A 20,742-nucleotide genomic window follows, 5' to 3' on the forward strand; every position below is an offset into this window, starting at 1 on the left:
GGCACAGCAGGAGGAGGCAGGGCAAGGGTGGCTCTGAATTGTTCTATCCCAGCAGACTTGGCCTTTGACAGTCTGCAACCTGCAATGACTGAAGCCGAGTGCAACAACCCCTCTGCTTCCTAACCTTGTTCTTTCTTCAGTTATCCTTGAAAGAGCTTCCAGGCCAGAGCTGCGTGGTACTGCAGATCGCCATGTAGCAGGCTCTTTTCAGTTCCCGCACTGGCAGAATTCTTCCTTTAGCCAGTTACAGAGCTGGAGTGGAGAACAGAAACAAGGGTGGGACCAGAGTCTGGTCCACAACCTAGAGCTCAACATGATTTCAACCTAATAAAATCTAACACTGGCAGGAATCTCCCAAAGCCTGACCAAAAAAGCCATCAGAATGCCTATCCATTATAAATTCCAATATATTGCCCCTCACTGATCTTTTTAAGGCATATATTTTTGATTCACAGTACTGATAATTTTCTTTAGACTTACAGGAGGCAATGTGATACTTCCTTAGTTATATTTCTACAGTATAGTATCTCAGGTAAACTGCTGATTAATATACAAAATATTTCTTAATTTCACTGGCTACATTAATTTAGTCATCACTAAAATTATGCTTGCTGATACACTGGATACTGGCACATATGAAATTACCATTCTGATCAGTGAATTCTGAAATATAAATGAATCAACACTCTAATTTTCCTTTTAGAATGAGGGAAGCTTATCATTTGCGATATTTTCATGATATAAGATTTATGTATGATTTTTTTCCCCAGATTTGCATTAACTACACTTAACGTTTTTCTGATGGACTGCAGTTTGTTTTGGCAGCTTTCCCTTAAATTGATTGACTCTCAGTTTCCATGACTTGTGATCTTTGCACTTCCTAAAGTGTCAGTAAGGCAGGCCACATATAACCAGCCTAACAGAGCAGAATGTGTCTAGAGAGATTTTCAAGCTAAGGATATAAGACTGCTTGATTTCAAAACTCTAAACATCTCTCTACTGGAAAGAATGAAAATAAGCTATCTGAAAAATGGTATATTATCAGTATTTTTCTGTTGCCTAGATTAACTGGAGATCATATCAAGCTTTTTTGAAAAAACGTAAGGATTTCATGGCTTATGTATGAAATGACAACAGATAACCCATCTGAGATAATACAGTTCATATCTGTTTAACATGCTAGGGTCCCTTATTCTACTTTTTATATTTGAACCACTTTATTTTTTTTTTCAGAAATTTTAACAGAAAACCGTTGGAATTTATATTGATTTATCTCCCACTAATAATAGCACTTACTATATCATTACATTCATCAGTCGAACACAGAAAAATGCGTGGGAAAAGACATAAATGGTAAAGTTCAAAATGACTGAAAATTCCTGTGATACGTGTATCTCCAAATTGTATAATGGAACATCATGTATATCTCAAATATGGCAAACAATTTCAAGCTGCTAGCTTGTTTCCTGTGAGAAAAACTCCTCTAAATCTAATTTCAAACTGTTTGGAAGGATGTTTTCCCTTGAGAGACTATTACTCTAATCATGAAGCAAGAAGATTTAGGACCTTTTTTACATCAAATAATCTGAAAGGAGCCAAAAAACTGTCCATCCTGCCAGCAGAGAAAGAATGGAAAGAGACGGCTCTTTGACATCTCCCTGCTTCCCTTCCCCCTATAAGCAAGAACTTATAGGTGGGATGTACACAACGCACAGCTAAGGGTTAGGCGGTGGCTGCACCAGTTAGTTCAAGTCTATGTAACTGTTGTTGCACCATTCATATGCCACGGAAACAGAGAATTGATATTTGATTAATAACAATAAAAAATAAAATAAAATCACAGTCGGCTCCCCCACAGACTTTTATTAGATAAATAAATTACAAACCTGAAATATAAGTGTCATGGATAAAGGAGAAGGAAAAGACCTACTGCATTTTATGAATTAGCCTTGGGGTTTTCATTTTCATAGATCTTGTGTTGTATCTTAATGAAGAAACTGTCTCATTTCCCAACCGTGATTGTATAAACACCCCTTAGCGACTACGGACATAGTTTTTGTGGACAAACAGTACTAAAATCAAAAAGTGGAATACTTTTCTATTTTTCTTTTAATAAAATTAAGTAGTTAGAAAGGAGGAGAACAGCCAGCACCAGAGAACTGTTGACCTATTTGTGGACCACCAGAGTGTTCCACAAACCAACCTGGGAACATCTGATCTAGTCCATTCTCCTGACAATCAATGATTCGTTCCTCATAAAAATAATTTCTATGCTTAGCTTTTTTCCAGTGAGATTTTAAATTAATTCTGATAAAAGTTGAGATCAACTTTCCTTAGATTTTAATGTCTGGAAACAATGCCAGAGTTTGCCCTTATAGTAAGACCAGCTCTGAAATTCATTTCCTGTGAAGCACCTTTTCTGTGGGGCGAAAAGAATTAAGTTTATATAAGCTATCTTATGGAATTAGTGCAACAAAAATAAAGCTAAAACTATGGCGGCTTATGCAAAAACAAAAGATGCCTGGTTACTAGTCATTTGTTCTCATTTCATTCAGGAAATAAAAGGAAAATAGTAATTAGAGTAAATGTGTAGGATATATATACTCCACAGAAGGGTCTTGCATCCAGTATTTTTTTCTTCCTGATGCTCATTTGATATAGGATAAGCTGTAGTCACATAACTTTAAGAGGATTTGAGGTGACAGGTGAAAAGATATAGCTAGACTAAGCTCTCTTCCTTTAAAAAGGTATTTTTAAAATTGTCTTCTACCAAGGACCAAATAAAACTGGAGAGCAGAAGCAAGATAGAAAATTCAGAGATAAAATGCTTGCTTTTGCTGAATAGGAACCAAAATAATGCTGTTGCCTCTTCTTTCTTTCTGATGAGCCCTTTAATATTTTCCTCTTCACAGTCTCTCAAATCTTTAACTACTCCTAGTACTTTGGTGAAGACATGATTATCTTCACCAATAACATTAAGAAAGTAAGCAAGCAACAAAAAATCACTACTAGGATATGGATTTTCTAATAGGCCTTTGCTCCACAGACAGGAGTACATAGGGATTATTTAACCTTAACTGACATTGCGCTCACAGAACAGGAAATCTGTGCTACGTGCAACCACTGTCTCTGTAACTAGATCATCTTTTATTCAGGTTAGCTAAACTTTATAAATAAATAAATATATATATTTATATTTATATTTATATGTATATATTAAAAAAAGTCCCAGCTGCTAGTTGCTATTGTTTTGGAAAAAAAAAAATCAGTGTTGCAGTTTTCCTTGTTCAAGCTATTTAAGTTGCCTTATCCCTGTGCTGCAGGGCTGTCTAGTACTAGCTCACATTCAAGACTGGATACTCTTGGTAGAAGTTACCATTTCCCATGGACAGGTTGGGTGAGAAATGGGCCAGAGGTAAGATGTATAAAAAAAATTATTTTCTTCTGTTCTGATCATACTTTCTCTTTTCCTAATCCCTTCTCACGAAAATTCAGAGCACTAGGAAGTTTCATAAGGGGATGACATTTTTAGGTAAACATCTTACAGTTGGTTATGGAGTTGTGAGCCTTCATTATGAAGATATATTGCATTTTACCAAGAAAAATCTACTTGAAAAAGGAAGCAAAGGTTTACACTAAAAATTAGTACACTTCAAAGCATCAGAAAAAAGAGGTAAAAAGCAAAAACACTCCTTTACCAACAAACAGCCTACCAATATTTAGATAAAACAAAAGTAGCCTAGCAAACAGTATGAAAAGTAAGACTATTTTTACTTAATATTTGAGAGAGGAGATGTTCTAAGATGATATGGTAATTGCTACAGCTACATAAAATAGAGTACCGTATTTATGGTTTTCTTTTAAAGATGGCTGACATGCTCAGTGCATCATCTTTGCACACCCCTTACCCCATCACTATGCCTGAACCAGAAGAATGAAAAAAGCACACGCATCTGGGGAAGTTACATTAAGAAAAATAAACTCTAAAAAAACTATATTGCACTAATATCTCTTAAAATCTTAAAGCTGAGTTCCTAAAAGTAAGGAAATGCTACATCTATGGCTATGCATAGATGCATGGTATGCATATGTTTATTATAACACAGTCTTCACTTACAAAATTATAGACTATTTTTCCAGAGAATGCTTGCCTCATACAGCAGGCAGATGGTAGATGCAAAAAGAGGATAGAATTAAGTTTCATGAATAATCTCAAAACTGAGAACTGGACATCATAATCTATTTTTTTGAAACAGCATAACAATATTGGTGGAGGAGAGTGCTAAATATTTTTTTCTGGGTGGTAGTCTCTTCAGCTGCTTTTTCTATGTATTCCAGAATTGATTTTTTTCCTTCCCCATAGTAGCAATAATTAGGTTTAAAATATGCATGATCAAATACACATTTGTAAGGACCACTTGGCTTGTAAAAAGAATGAGAACTTACTGTTTTGCTGATGTAATTTGTGCTGATATTCATACACTGGAGTCCTTCACTATTGCAGCAACCTCCACATCTGTAGATGGATACACATGGGGGTTTAAAGAAGGTGTTTGTAGTTGCTCCAAACTCTTTTCCCACATCCACGCAAACTTCACGTGGCATGCACTGAGTTTTTCTCCATTCAGTATCAATACCTGCCAAGTTATATGGAGGTTTATGTGTTATAAAGCAGCTGTTTAAAAATAATACTCCTGCAGTCAATTAGTAGGATTTTTCTTTTTAAGTTTAGAACCAGAATATGTATCTACAGGGTCATACCCTTTATTCAGTGAAATACACATCCTTCTAGGGTAACTTCTAGCTAATTTCTCTTCACAGGGATATGCCACATTGCTGTGGAGGAAAAGTACAGTCATGTGGAGGAAAGGTAAAGCCGAGCTAACAGCAAACTAAATAAGGTTGGGTAGATCTTCGGCATCCACAGCTGAAGCTGTTCGCTTCCTTTCTTTTTTGCTTGGGGTGAATCTCACCTTGAGCAAAGTCTAGAGAACTGCTGCACATCTCTGCAAATGAATGTAAACTGGCTCTACACAGTATTCATATGGATCATACTATACATTACAAACAATAAATTTGATGCCTATACAATTAATCTGAAATGAACTTAAATGCCTATTTACTTTAACTACAAAATGCGTAATTTAAAGCAAAAACTATTACTAGTAAGCTATTACTTAGGAATTATGCACGCCATATTACTCAATCTTAAAGGTGATATTTATGCCCAGATTACTCATGCAAATTTGAGCAAACATTTTTCATAGTGTTACACAGCCTTTTGCCAAATGCAATCTTACACTAAACAGCCATGAGACTTGTAGCTGTACAGCCCCTGTATTCTGTATCAGAACCAGTTTTTGATAGCAAATTCCACCTAAGGTATACCTTAAAGTCTGCGTTAAGGTACATGATTTCAAAAATGATGTTGAAAAATATGCCTCTCGCTATAAATTCTGTGGTGCTCTGCCTGCAAGCAGTTGCTCAGCTGTAAACTATAATTTTGTTCAGGCCACCTGAAACACTAAGGGATAGTGACATATTTGTTCGAAGGGTTTTTTTTTTTTAATCTCGTTTGAGCATAACAGGACAACAGGAAAAAGTTACAAGTGCATTACTTGGCCTCTTAAAGCAGGAATACATAATAGAAGAAAGTTTTACCAGCCTTGACTTAATTGCAGAAAAATAACAGAATTGGTTCACTTTCTGCATCCAATTATTAGTGCCCTCTTGCTTTGTGCAAAATCTTTACAGCCTCTACAAAGCCGAAGGATTTCTTGTACCTGAAGACAAGCACTTAATTTCCTATGACTACTGTGCTGAGAAAGCAGTATATCCCTTTCTTATAATGAAAGTATCAAAAATAGCTATGTGGAACTACTTATTTCATTAGGGAAGTTTCATAGTCAAGAATTTTATATTATAGCCATTATATCAAATCAAACTTTTGAGTGAGGTATACTGACAATGCGTAACTATTAAAATATTCTTGACACAACTGACAAGTCTTTGGATTTTAATTTACTGTGTGTTAGAACATACTTTTCTTGTACTTACTTTTCAGGATCTCTGCATTATAGTGTGCGGCAGCAAATTTCAGTGAATCATCTGATCTTGTGTCAAACCTGGAGTGTTCCCTGTTGTGCTGCCAACCTCCTTTCCTCAGTTGACATTTGAACATTTTCCAGTATTCTGGGTAAAGCACTGTCATGAGTTCATCCACGCTGGACACGGACCGCAGCTGCTCTTCCAGGTCTTTGCTTGCATGAGCCTGTTAAAAGTTACATGCAAGATAATTACTTTTTCTCTTACACAAAGTTTGCTGGAAAGTAGCTTGAAAAGCAAGTCGTATACTGTGAAATAAAGTCTTGCTCAAAGGGGCTGTCATTACAAAGACTGCTATTTTTCAGTTAGTGATGACAAACTTCTATACTGGCAAATACTGAAATGCTTTGATTCTTTATCAAGGATGTAGTGCAAAACATTATGTGTGAGAGAAAGGAGCTATAGAATTAAGCCTATACAAGTACGGTTGTGCAGGTTTTGAAAATTAATTGCATTTCTCTTCCGGACACAAAGTTCTTGTAATAAATTTTTGCATGTTTCAACCCCTAAGTATTTAAATATTACTTAGCATCATATACACTTAAGCTGACACCAAATTTTTGCCCATTTTCCCAACGTCTAGGAAAATAAAAGCACATAGATGTCCAAAATGGTGAAAATAAAATTAGAAAAAAAGAATTATGCAATTTTGTACCTTTTTACGGAAAATATTAATAAGCAAGTTCTCATTATAGAGCACTAAGCCTTAAATTAGCAGGAGTTCAGGGACTTTGGTATCTTGAAGAATCTGAACTACACACTCCAAAACTGGTAGGAGTTTCAACTGAAATTCTTCAGGTCTGTAAGCACGATACTTGTTAACAAGCTGTTTCAAGAGTAGTCTCAGATCTTGTAATCATACTTTCCTATTTGTTGGCTTTTGCACAAAACTTCTTATAACTGTATTTTTCTAAAAAACTATGACTCAGACTAAATTCTGATTTCTCATTTACTCCGGATTGCTGGAAGATTCCTCTATATCCCTAAAGGAAACAGCATATCCTCCAAAGGACTCCTGTGAATCCCTGCTCACCCTCTCATCCATAAATTGCTGACTTCTCAAAGGCATATAAAAAAGGGTAGTAAGTAGAAAAAAAAATTATAAAGCACCTTTAGTCATCTTCTCAGCCTCTATAGCCCTTAGATGGCAGTATGAGACACCCTATATAAAAGTATACTTTGCAAAAAGTGTCTAACAACTGGTTGTAGATTCTGTACATGCTACTACAAAACTATTACTATGGTCCAGGAAACAGAAGGCTGTAACAGTGTAAAAAATACGCCTAAAACAGGAGATATGAAGCTACGGAAATTAAAATTCAAGATTCTTAATCAAATTCCAGCAGAATTTATCAACAGAAATTATCAGCAGAAATAGAAATTCTCTCAATCAGTGAAGCAGCACCCAATTAGTTTTCCTCAAAAGAGCATTACTTGACTATAACAACTAGTCCTGAGTTAGCTCATCTGTGCCAAGACTGCTACTTATCTCACAGACAACTGAAAAAGGACAAAAAGATGCACAGTGTAGCATCCACTTTCTCATCAGGTATCAAATCCAGGAGAAATGTCTCAGGTGGAGCAGACTCACAGTATTCATTTCTGTAACTACAGAAGCCAAAGCTAATGCAGATTTCAAAGTCATTTTATGTGTCAAAATTTTAAGGATTCAATGTTTTCACTAAAAAGCCAGTCTCACCTCAGTGGTGAATGACAGACTACTTTGTCCTTGGAGTTATTAACATTCAAGCTATCGACCTCAAACACGTGCACTCCGAACTTCATCTCTTTTCTGGCCTCACGAGGAGGGGTCATCTCTGCCCCAAGCCATCCAGCAAGTAATACCTTGGACCTTGTCTTCAATCAGCTGCCAGCACAGAGCAGCCCCTCACTCTCCATCACTGCTGCTCTCCGGGCAGGACTCCACGCAGGACCTCAGACAAGACCTGAGCTGAACAACCAACCAGCTCAGCCACCGCCTCCTTGCTTTCATCTTTCTTCAGATGTGAAAAGAGCGCCTGCGAGCGGCCATCTGAATCACTCAGGCAGCCTTATCCTTCCCACTCTCTTACCCAAGGGCCCTGCAGCACACGGGTACCTGGAAGCAGGCACGTGAAGCAGCGCAAATGCCAGTGCCCTGCACCGCGTAGCAGCTGTGTGCCTGCCACGCGACGGGAACACGCGCGCGCGCAAGGTCACCGGACGCAGGCTGCTTGTATGCCCTGTCACAAGGCTCGATGCCAGTCCGTTACATAAAAGGCAAAGAGACGGAAACTGTTTAGTAACAGTGAGCTTGTAATAGCTGCACCCTACCATATACCAGGGGTGGCATGGAAAGAGAAAGGGAGGTGGTACATACCACCCTTTGATGAATTCCTAAAAGACTGTGTAGCCCACTGTTAGCAATACAGTGGCTCTTGCTGATTCAGACACTGAAGGTACAGGCCAAGGTCATCAGAAAATTAAGTACTGAAACTCAAAATTACTTAGGCTATAAGAAGCCAGTGTAGGGCTCAGAAAAGAGGTTACATTTGTTAGAAAAAGAAATGTTTTGATGAAATGCTCTTTAGTCAGGAAATCAAGTTACGTCTTTCCCAACTGGAAAGCAAATTCAGCATATACACGTAAAATATATTTGAATAAAAATTTAAATCCTGAAGAAATTAGTAGCTTCTAAATTAACAAAGTATTGTTTTCAAATGTATTTCTTCATGGATTTTCCAGGGGGCTGTGTGTTATGCAAACGGTAGAGAAGACTGCCTGCAATCTGAAGTGCTCATTTAATAGCACTTCATAATCAAGCGCGAGTGTACCTTTCAGACAGCACAACAGGAAAACAATTTCTGCAGCAAATGCAAAAATTTATTTTTTTTAAATGCAATATCACTATTCCATCAGAATTATCTTCTGCTTAGCATAATCAAGCTATTTTCTTGTAAAGCCGCCTTCGAATCAAATTTATGAATACCCTGTAGAAAAACAACTTAATCACTGGAGGGCTTTCGTTCTTTTACCTCTTCAGTTTTAGCAAGAAAGGAGGAAGGAAAGCCATATATGAATATTAAATACTGTATACAATGCCCTGAATTAGGAGAAAAGAGTAGGAAATTAGGTTAGTTTTTGGTATATGTTTCCAGTATTACCTTGAAATACGTATCAATGAGCTCTTCCTGATATATTCACAGGAAGCCTATCAAAAGCATGCATTTTTGAACTGCTGCAAATTATTCTCGTCCGTGTCAAACTGTTTAAGTGAACATAACAGCAATTTGTTTTTTGTATGACAATCAAACATTATCGTTGACATGAACAGTGAACTCAAATTCTAGCTGATTAGAAGTGTCTCCCCTGTGTATAGTAAAAACATCAGATTGCTAAAGATTATTTAAAGTGAGTTCTTAGTTTTTAAAGATGTGAATAAAACTACTTTTCTAAGTATAATAGTTTTGTCTGTCAATAGAAATTTTCTGCTTTGTCCAAATATTGATTAATGTCACAAAATATGCTGGTTCTGTCCCTACTTTCTGTTTCGAGTTCTTTGCTCTTCAATTATGTATAGGCTTTTAGTGTAGAACACGCACAAAAAAACCTCAAAATGAAACAGAAATCAAGACTTTAAACTTCAGAAACTATGATAAGGCACAAAGAATATTACAAGAAAAAACATGTACTACAAATCAGAAGAGCTCTTTTTTCAGCAATCTTATGTGAGATCAAATTAGTGAAGTTTGGAAAGCAATAAGGTTTGGATATGCAATTACTCATACTGTGCTGGTTATTCCCAAATGTAATCTTAAGTTAAAAAAAAAAAAACAATAATATTAAACATAACAATTATTCTATTGCTAGAAAGTAACATAACATTAACAAGTGTTTTGATAAGAGCAATTCTAAAACTTTTAGGCCCAAACTATACTTTCTGGTAAATGTAGACGCTCCACTGATTTTCATACGAATCAGTTGCAGTGTGCTCCCCATGAACCTCTACAACAAGATAGCTGATGATATGGAGCAAAATAACAACTTAAAACACAAGAATGAATAGAGAACGCGGTAAAGTCAAACTTGCTTCATGTCACTTCTTTCACATTATTTAATGAACAGTAGGGGAAAGTGACAAATATAAATAAAGTAGTAGAGCTAGTTAACAAGTTCTCTTTCTCTATAATTTATTTATAGGGACATCCTATTCTATCACAATATGTTTTCCGTCATGTGGGATTCCACTACATGGTATGCCCAGTTTTTCACAAAATTATTGTTTAGAAACGGAAGGGCAGGATATCAAGTAGGCTCCTTAACTCTTATCAATATCAAATCTATAATAAATTTTCCAGGTATTATTTATATATTGTATTTATTATTTATATATGTATATTATTTGTCTTTCACATGTCCCCAGTGTCCACCTCTATTAATACCAAAGGTCAGAACACTTAATATTTGGCAGATTACATGACACACAACTGATGGTACAATGTGCTATAATGGTACTTTATGCATCTGCTTCGATTATAACTGTCAGCTCATTCATTTTCAAGGATTTTGTTGATAATTCTTAATGGGAAAATTCTCTCTGTAAAGCCTTCCATTTTAATATGCTTGCGTACTGCCTTTCTTGACCAACTGAAATGTATTAAAAATCAAGTAGTTAAATTAGAACGTAGAAACAAATGCAAGCAAATGGAAATGCTGCAAAAAGAAAAGTATGCATAAACACTTCACTTGCATAATATTTTACTGTAATTTTCATGCTTGTCAGCACTAGTGTTTTGGAAGTTGATGTCCATAAAAAAGAAATGTTCTAACTAAAGAAAGTACTTTAACCATACCTAAGAACTAAAATCAACTTTTTTTGACCATCACCTACAGTCATACGACAATAGGCCTGATTTTGATTTTGCATGCACCACTAAAATTGAATGTGCTGTCCAAAATTGCAAACTTTGAAGTTACCATTGCATACAGTAAGAAAACAGTGCCTTACAGAAGTAAAATGGTAACACCAAGCATCATTTTGTGTTTCATGCTAATTGAAATAACTAATAAGACTACTGCAATTATCTGAACTAAACCAAAACATCAGAAAAATAACAGAGATTAGAATCGTTCTGCGCTCCAAAGAGCTTAAAAAAAACACATCAAACATTGTAAGTAAGAATGAAAGTGTAAAATAAATAAATATGTTATGAAATACATTATGTTGTAAGTGACTTTTATTCCTTCTGGCATTTTAAAAACCAAGAATAATACCAGGCAAATGAAGCACGTAAAAGGAAGAAAAGGAACATATAAGGCAGATAGGGAAGGAAAAATAAATGAGTTTCCGGAAAGATCTGAAAGATAGAGAATTTGATAAAAAGAGAGAGACATTGGCTATGAGAAGAAACTTAAGACTTCTAAATTATAAATCACATTTTTTCTTTCGTCCACAACATTCTCTGGGGGGAAGGCAAGTAAACTGCATGACAATCCTCCTAGGCTTACATTATTTAATATTACTATCCTGTTTATGAATACAAGTGTTTAAGTTGAGGTAGTTAGCAAACAATTTCCACTTTATGGGAAACCCAATTTTTATGTGAGTCAGCATTTTTCAGGAAGTAGTTTATTTAGATATCTTTGGAATATGCTGAAACAATCTAAGATTACAGATTTGCAAAGGAACTTATATTTGGTTCTTAACTCCACTACTGAGCTGCTACTGGGATTCTGAAACACGCTTCTTGGCTGGTACTTATTCCTCAAGTGCCTGCATTCCTGAATGGTTCCCAGCGTTCCCTAACAATATGCCAGTAGTTTCATACTTTCAATGGAAATTACTTATCAAAATACCCTTTTTGATCTGAGTCCAATTTCCCTGGGAAAAGGAGAAAAAAAATCATTCCTTCCTCTCTAGAGCAACTCCCTGCTGAACTTGCTGGTTTCTTCGGAAGCATGTCTTCGGTGGCCAGTTCTCCCAGGTTTCTGTGAGCCTGGGCAATGAAGACGTTGCTGTAGATGACATGGTATCTAATATAATTGGAAATTCTAATGCAAGCATCCTGTAAGAAATCCAGCCAAAGACCTTTATTCCGCATGTGCGTGCATGTGTGCAGAAACAGGCACAGAAAGGGTGTTAACCTGACAAACACCACCCTGACCGTAATAGAAAGCAAAAGAGGTGGGTAGCATCTTAGCCAGATCCTGAATATTTATGACCTTCTCTCGAAGCAATTTCGTGACTGGATTATAGTAACGGAAAAGGTTTTGTTCTCATGCACTTCAGCTTGATCTTCGAAATATGCACTGTTCTCTAGCTACAGTCTTCAACTTGCGGTCGAGTAAATCCCTGCAGAGTACTGTTAGGAATACAGCAAGTTGTAACTAAAAAATAAATTATGAAAATCAAGTCCATTATCAAGAGACTCAATTCACTATTTAGGAGCTTGCACTAGATGAGCCTACAGATTAAAGGTCAAAGGGTACCGCTGCTGCGCAGCTGCCGTGGAAACCTGTGGGACACCCATTCCCTGCTGAGTGAAGCTGCATCTGGGTTCTTCAATTGACTGAAAGATTGGTACCAAAGCTTCTAACTAACCCTATAAACAGACTGGGAAACAACGGAAGACTATCTCCGCTGACTAGATCTTGCAGACGCTAGGCAGGGTGTCTGTACTATGTGAGATTCCTGTATTATTTTCTTGGTCATCCTTGGGTACAGCGATTATGCCTGGATCGCTGTGACTAGGTGTGTGTCCAGAAGAATGGGGAAAATGCTGTGATGACTGCCGTGTTATGTAGGTGGCTAACACAAGATGACATATACGAGAAAGGAGATAGGTAGCAGAATGAGAATTCTTGTGCCCTCTGCAACACGTTCATTGCAACCTGTGAGTTTCCGGTGCCAACTGTGTGTGCCAGGCTATGAGGCATCTGGGTTGACATCACATTGCAGTTCAGCAGTTCTACAAAATTCAACACATTTTACTTTCATAATGTTGATTTTGAAGACAAGTCCAAATAACCAATTTTCAGCTAGCATTAAGGAGGAAAGTGAATCACACAAATCTGAAGAAAACTTGAATAATTAAAAACTGAACTTTGATTAAAAAGTCTGGTTCTAAGATCTTACTCTCTTAAAAATTGCTTATAACTAATATACTTTCAATTTTTTTTTTACTGGTTTGAATCTAGATTATTTTTTTTAAATATCCCAACCTTTTCTTTTGCTTAGAACAGTCAGACATATCTCATCAAAATCAGTACACAAGAATACACCACCATGCCCTTATTAGAAGATTGTTTATTTTCAGTCTTTACTAAGCTTTCCTTGATATTATCATTACTTTTACTAGCAACTGCCATTAGCTCTGTCAGTAAAAGCAAACAAATATAGAGACAGTTTCTGAAGAAAACCATTAACATGGTAAAACTGCAACTGTCTGTCATCACTTCAGCAGATGTAATACAGGCAATAAAGAATTAAAATAGCTTCTCAATATCAAGTGGAGATTTACTGAACTGAAAGGTAAGAGATAATTCCTTTATTTCAACTTCAGTGCCAGACCATTCTGGGATACTGCTTGAGCACAGGTTACATGCTATGTGAAGACATCCAAGACCCTAACCATTAGAGTGACAGATTAGGGTTCCAGCCACATATCAAATGATAGGCTTCAAAAAGGCACTAGGTATAGCTTTTATATCATATTTTCTATTCTAGAAGTCAACACTGCATACAAAAAGGTTTCTGTAACAGCTAGAGTAAGAAATTGCCTATTCTTAAGAACGTTTCTGAGTTATGCTGAACACATACAGGTACATCATAAGAAACATTCTCACTATTTTGAGAGTAGTCTTAAATTCAGCTCTCTTGTTCAATCTCTAATTCTATGTAGTTATTTGTAAGGCAGCAGTGTTACATGAACACTTCACTTCTTATCATTGTTGTATAAATTTCTCTCATTGCCGAGTAACTTTCCTTTTCACCAAGTGTTTAAATCACTATTTAAAGCTCTGAGCAAATATAATTAATCCATGATCTAAATATTTAGCAACAGGTCACGGAATTTTCTTGAATTAATTATACTTTTAAAACAGTTCTTAAAAATAAATAATTTCACAGACCATGAAACAAGATCAATCGCATTTCAAAGAAAAAGTTGAACTTTATTCCTAAACAAATGTCTCGATCTAATAGGACATGATTTCTGTATTGTTAAACAAGCTTTGCACAGTTTATAGATCTGTACAGAAATATTAATTAGAAGACCACCTACCTTGTCACATTGCCTATTCCAACAACTATTCCAACTATAAACATAATACACAGCTTAAAGCTCAACAAAAAGCTAACGAATAACAAGTCAGTTATCAAACAGCAATTCCAGTTGCAAAATAGCTGTTTTAAATTAATCTAGGCACTTTTCCTATAAATGAAAAATGAAAACGGTAACATAAAATCTCTTAGAAACCTGCGCATTTTATTAAATTCTCAGGAGTTTCTAATTATATTGCATCAAAAATTATATATCTTCTATTTAGCATTATGTATCTTCAGTTCATTTTACATTTTACGTAAGTCTTCCAAAAAAAAAAAAAAAAAGTCTATTTGGTATCTTAAAGTAACAGACCAGACTAATACATGGCTAAGTTATTGCTAATTAAGCCATTCCATTTCGAGATTTCATTAATAAAATGCCAGAAAAAGCTTTTAATTTTGTTGTCAAAGTCGACGTTTGCCCAAACATTTTACATAAAGCTTATTTGATAATGTGGGCATAATAAAGAGACCATCTGAACTTCTTCAGCATGAGGCAGGCAGGGAACGCACAGCTCTCGCTGTCCAGCACCCACTTGTGCCCATGCTGATAATGTGGTTTGAAATGTGTTCCACCCTAAACTGTGTGTGGAAGATTCTTGGATCTCCTTTGTCTTTTTATCATTGACATCTGTTACAGAGAAATTATACAGAAACAAAAACATTTGTTTAGACATCGAGCCTGTAATGTTTTTGCTTTGTGCTTTGACGCGGCAGGAAAAAAACAGCCAGACCACAGAGAAAAGCACTATCCAATCTTAATCCCAAAATTCCAAATGGATTAGAACAGTACAAAGAGAAGAAGATTTATTTTCAAGCCTTTAAGTACAATGCTACATTGAAAGCAGTTTAAAAACAAAAGACAATAACAAAACCCTTCACTTGCACACAAAAGCATATTGTTCTATTAAAAGCAAACTATTTAAACACAAGTAAATATAGCACTTTAACAACCAAGCAGTAGGAAACAGTCTGGCATGGAAGAATAGCATTTCATTCTTCTTTTGGTGGAACGGCCTGTACCAGAGGCTGCACTTTTGCAGAGACTGCAATCAGCCGCGCAGGTGCTCCTCCCCACAGAAGGGGTGAGGAGATGCGAGGCACCCCTCGGCTTCCCCGTGTGGGCTAACCTCTTGGTAAACTGCAGGATAAAAGGTCAGCTTCGTGGAGCTGCCACATCCCTTCTGTGCTTGGGGGAGGGAGAAAAATAAAATAAAATAAAATAAAAAATTCAAGGGACTGATCATGAAAAAAGAAGTAATGCTCATGTATCACTGGAGGAAAAAGCTCATTGTACCATGTGAAAACCTGACAGATATTAAGAGATTTGTCAGCAAGGCATGAGAGATGGAGAAAGAATCTTTGAGAACGGTAAATCCACGAACCAGATTGCGATTCGGTCACAATTCCCTTTTATGCAACCAAATCAGGACAAATACACGTTGCCCGTTATTTCTGGCTTTAATTATTCTGAATAGTGTATTGTACTGTAATGTTACTCTAAAAAGGTCAGGGAACATTAGCAGTATTAAACTGGATCCTAAGTTACACTGACAGGGGACACTGGGTAATCCAGTGCCGAAAACAGTGTTACCAGAAGACTTTTCAAAGGCGGCTTGACTGTAGGATGAAGTTTTTGCAAGAATGCTGATTTCTAAAGTGTGCCCTGCGCTACCAGGTGCCACTGAATTGCAGGTATATAATCTCTGATAAAAGTTATCATATTGCATCTTAAAAACTACGATAGTGCCATTAGTTGAAACTTCCCCTATAACACATTGCTAAGTTGCCTGAATTCTTATCCAGGCCAAGCCACTCACAAAAAATGAGATTTATAAGTAGATTAAAAGGAGGCACACAGAGAGCTAGGAAATGTGAACAGAGATTCTAGTTATTCAAAGTCTGTTGGAAGATATAAGGAAGCTATTTAAAATTAAGTTAAGCACATGCACAAGTCTTACTGTTAAGTTGAATTATTTTCTCATGCTAAGCTTCTTCTCTGCTCTTAGAAGTAAAGCATTATTTTAAGCAAACCTGGCCACAGACTCTTTAAGAGAAAACTGTAAGTGAGCAAATCCAGTTATCCTGTTTGGGAAGAGAAAATGGGAGGAGAGGAGGGAAGAGATTAAGGAGTGAGAGTGGTGAGAACCCAGGATGGTGCAACCTAACACCCAATCTCAGGCAGGGAGCATTCTGAGACTTTATTCGTTAGCAGCAAAGGTACAAATCTGAGATTACAGAAGGACTTGAAAGTGCAGATGGCCTCTAATCACAATTTTATTCTAATACGAAAGTGAAATGCAATTAACTCAAAGTAAAGGGCTCTAGCCTTTTCTGAATAAAATAGATCCTATTAATTCAGTTTTCTCAAAAGTTTCCAGGAATTTTTCAGGTGCGTGACCTTTTCTCCAGGTTTTAGCAGAAAAAAGTGCCAAAGCAGTAGAATTTATGCAGAAGAGAAATTTCAACTTCTTTAGCACTACTAGCAATTCTTCAGGAACGGCCCTTTTTGCCGTATGAAACCACTTCTGAAAACCAGTCTGCAGAGATTATTTACAATGATTTGCACATAAAACCATGATGCATTTATGTGCTGGCAAAATTACTGTAGTAGAAGGATTCCTTTGACTTTTTCCCCCTGCAACTTATTGCGTGTACCATGAAGCATACACGAGTCTCTGCAGGACCACAAACCTGGAAATAGGTATTTTTGTGCATATACTTGTTAACACCAAGAGTCTATTATAGTAGACGTTGGTCATCATTTATAGGGCCAAACCATTCTGTCTGTTCCTGTGCATGTTTCTAGCATTTCTTTTACTGAGAACTGCAATTTCCTCAATGCTTTGAGGCATATGGTCTGGTCAAACAAAGGAGATTCAGATAAGGGAATACATATCTCATTAGAACAACTGACAGTATGAATGATAGTTCTGGTATGCTGAATTAAATTTTGTTTCAAAAGAAAATGTATCGTTTAATTTTATTTGAACTAAGATGGTAAAAGAGAAAAAGAACGCAAATGAATGAACCTTAAGAACATTTTGTTTCGTATTCAAACAGGTTAAGAACAATTGTAAGAGAAGGCATTAATGTAGCTTTCTGGAAGTTTATGGTAGATGCTGTTATTTATTTTTATTAGTTTACCTGGAAGTTATTTCTGACAATAATATCCCTGTCTTCCATTTCTAAAAAGTCTGGTAAATGTCAACCCATATTAGTATTACGGACACAAACTACATAGTATCTATTAAATTCCTGTTTTGTCAGAGAAGGAACTGAACAAAGAACGTAGAATTTTGTTGTTCCATAAGACTCAGATTTTAAAAGTGTAGCCATAATTTGTATCTCTCCAATTATTTACATTTGCAGTTTGGACCAGTTAGAAATCTAACTAATGAATCTGCAGGCATAACTGCATTTTTTGAGATTTCATTAAAACTGACTGTGCCTTTAAAGAAATGTGCCGAGATGCTATGGGTACAGCTAATCACAGGCACAAAGGCCCAGTCAAGGTTAGGCTGCAAGTTTGTCTCTAATTGCCCTGTTATACATTCCTTGTTCACCCAAATCTTCTACTGACTTCAATGAGATTTTTGTTTAGTGAGGATTACAGGATTTTTCCTCATAGCATATTTAAGTATTGCATCGATACATTAGTATGTATAGCATGTTCCAGTCCCTAAGGTCACAATATCTGTAGTTTTATTATCCGTTAATATTGTGTTGAGCTTTTACAGTCTTTCATCCTGAATCCACTTTGTTATACTTGACTTTCTTTTCCTTTTCCCCGGCCAACATCATCGGACTTTTAAAATTTGTTACCTATCAGTCAATGATTGTCCCATTGCTGCTAAATTTTTCATTTCATAAAGACTCATTTGCTTTTAAAATTTATTGATATAACTACTGTATTAGTCAGTCTACTAAAACACAGAGATAGTATTTTTCCTGTTCCAAAGTCTTTTTCTTAAATTCTTGGTTACGTTTCAGCTCCTTATCAAACAGTGTGGTGATTCTTAGACAATCTGACCAATGCCCATAATAGCTTCTGTTGACTTCTCTAAACATTTTTGCCTGACACAGCATGTTTGTATGATTTATTCTCAATTCCATTTTTTTTTTTTTTAGATGTTTACATCAGGTCTCCTGCAGTTCTTCCTTAGTTTACCCCACAACATATGTTCATAAAACGTCTTTTTCCCATCATTATGCAAACACTACAATCTAGACAAAGTGCCTGCTATCATTTTTTATCAGACCAGCTGCACTATTCAAAGGCAAGGGTGTTTCTGCGTTGTCAGTTCAAGCCTGTTGGTCTCTTCCTCATCCAAACCGAATGCATGAGGAAACCCAGACGCAGCTGACAAGACAGTTCACGCAAAGGCCTACTTCAAACAGCACAAGCACAGCGCCACGAGTTCGGCTCCAACGCGATCCCAGCTGGTCTTGCACCATCCAAAGCCTCCCGTCACCTTTCCAGTGCGCTGAAACACAGTTTCTCACTAGTAAAAAAAACTGCACAACCCCTGCACAACCCCTCCAGCAACAAAAGCACTTATGCCTCAGGGAGGCTGTATGGGGCACAGGGCGACCCAGACCAATCGCTATGCCAGGTGCACGTGGTGAGCCAGCTCCAGGCACTATTACGCTATAGTACCATGGACAAATTCAACCCATACCCAAGCAGTCCAGGGACTAGGGTTTGCTCTCAGCTATGGTCCACAAAGACAGCATAGATACAGTCTTTGTTTCCTTAAGTAATAGGTAGAGATAAACACAGGGCCACCTTTCTCGAAATCCTGACTGACCCCTAAACCCTCACAAAGCAAGGCCTGGCCCCCTGCACACAGACTTCCTGGAAAGTGAAAAACAGACCACCGAAGACATGACAAGTGCATATAAATCAAGGCATGGTAGCTCCCCGTGCAGGTAGCATCGCAGGCGAGCCAAGCAGCTTTGGGTTGCTGCAGCTTAGTCCGATAAGTTTATTGATGCATCTTACTTTTCTATTGTGTTTTTCAAGGTATTTCCCAAAGAAATGTCTAGGAAATTATGGGCTTTTGCCCACTATTCCCTCCCCAGCAGGACCTTAGTGAAAATGTAAGACCTCAGACTCCCTGACCAGCTATATCCTCAATTTTCTGCTGGATGAAGCAACAAAGTGTTAAGAAGTGAAACTATAACAGATCAGACTCAGTCTTTGCTACTACAAGCATTTCAAGCAAAATACCAAAAATAATCTAACCAAAGCTGGCCAGGTAGTAAGCCAAGCACTACCTGGACTCACCATTGGAAAATGTTACTTCTCTCTCTCGTACCCTCCAAACATGCTTCTCATCCTACTGCAACTCCCTACTGTCTATAGTAAAATAATTTGCTTAATGGTATCTCCCTTACTGGTATAGCAGAACACCTTCTATAAAAAGAAGAATATACTCCGCATCAGAGAAACATGTGGACTTCATAGTGGATTTTCAAGAGAAACTTGGCTATTTACTTTACCATTTGTTCCTTCAACAAGAAAGATGCACTGGTGAGCACTGAAAGTTTTGCTTGTTCTATTAAACACCTAGGTTTCAAAACTAAATTTTCCTAACTCCTGAATTGTTTTAAAAAATTATGTCTGATGACTTTTCATATAGACTTTGTATCTTTGCAGGTTACTCATCTTCCGCCTATGCTGGTCCTTGGGCAACATCAAATGTTTTTGTCAGCCTCAGTTTTGACAATTCATTTCTGATTTGTGAGCAACACATTATCTGGGTGCAACAGACTGAAAAACTGTGAGTTAACAGACTGATTTTTCTTATGAGGCCAATACTCTAACAGGTTTTTATTAACAAAACCTCTCTTCTATGAAATTTTGAATTATAACATTTTTCAAGAACAGAAAAAAAATATTTTACTCACCTATCTACACTTTTATGGTTACACACGTACCTACAGGTATTTTCCATCCTCCGGTGCATAAGAAATTCAGTAGTATTTTAGTGGCATTTGAGCAAGACTTTTTGAGCAGTATATGAAAGAACAAAGTTTCTGATTAGAATCAGAAACATTATCAAGTAAAATGGAACACTGGATAAAATATATCCATTTTGTTAAAAAGTTACCAGTCAGATGCAAGCAAAAGAACATCACTAATCAGTGCTCAAGATTTTTCAGTTTGTTTGAAATCTCTATGAGAGTGGTAAGAATATTATTTCCTTGGATGCACTTTCAAGGTTACATTATGTTCCGGTACGGTATGAAACTGTCAATCAGTGCAGGTACCTGTATTTTTCATACTAGAAAAATGCATCCTAGTCAGGAGATTTTATCAGTTATTTACT

The 20,742-nt window shown here is 36.7% G+C and overlaps 1 protein-coding gene across 13 annotated transcripts in view; it reads right to left on the reverse strand.

Annotated features, from left to right (window-relative positions):
* The window catches only part of VEGFC (vascular endothelial growth factor C), an 81,274-nt gene that overhangs the window by 17,509 nt on the left and 43,023 nt on the right, over positions 1–20,742 (reverse strand). For all 13 annotated transcript variants that reach the window (XM_068942530.1, XM_068942532.1, XM_068942533.1 and 10 more), the window contains 2 exons: positions 6,058–6,271; positions 4,447–4,637 (listed from right to left, as the gene is read on the reverse strand). In XM_068942530.1, the coding sequence (XP_068798631.1) occupies positions 4,447–4,637; positions 6,058–6,271 (405 nt within the window). The remainder of the gene's footprint in view (positions 1–4,446; positions 4,638–6,057; positions 6,272–20,742) is intronic.

The sequence above is a fragment of the Struthio camelus genome, chromosome 4, assembly GCF_040807025.1.
Source record: "Struthio camelus isolate bStrCam1 chromosome 4, bStrCam1.hap1, whole genome shotgun sequence".
NCBI classification, from domain to species: Eukaryota; Metazoa; Chordata; class Aves; order Struthioniformes; family Struthionidae; genus Struthio; species Struthio camelus.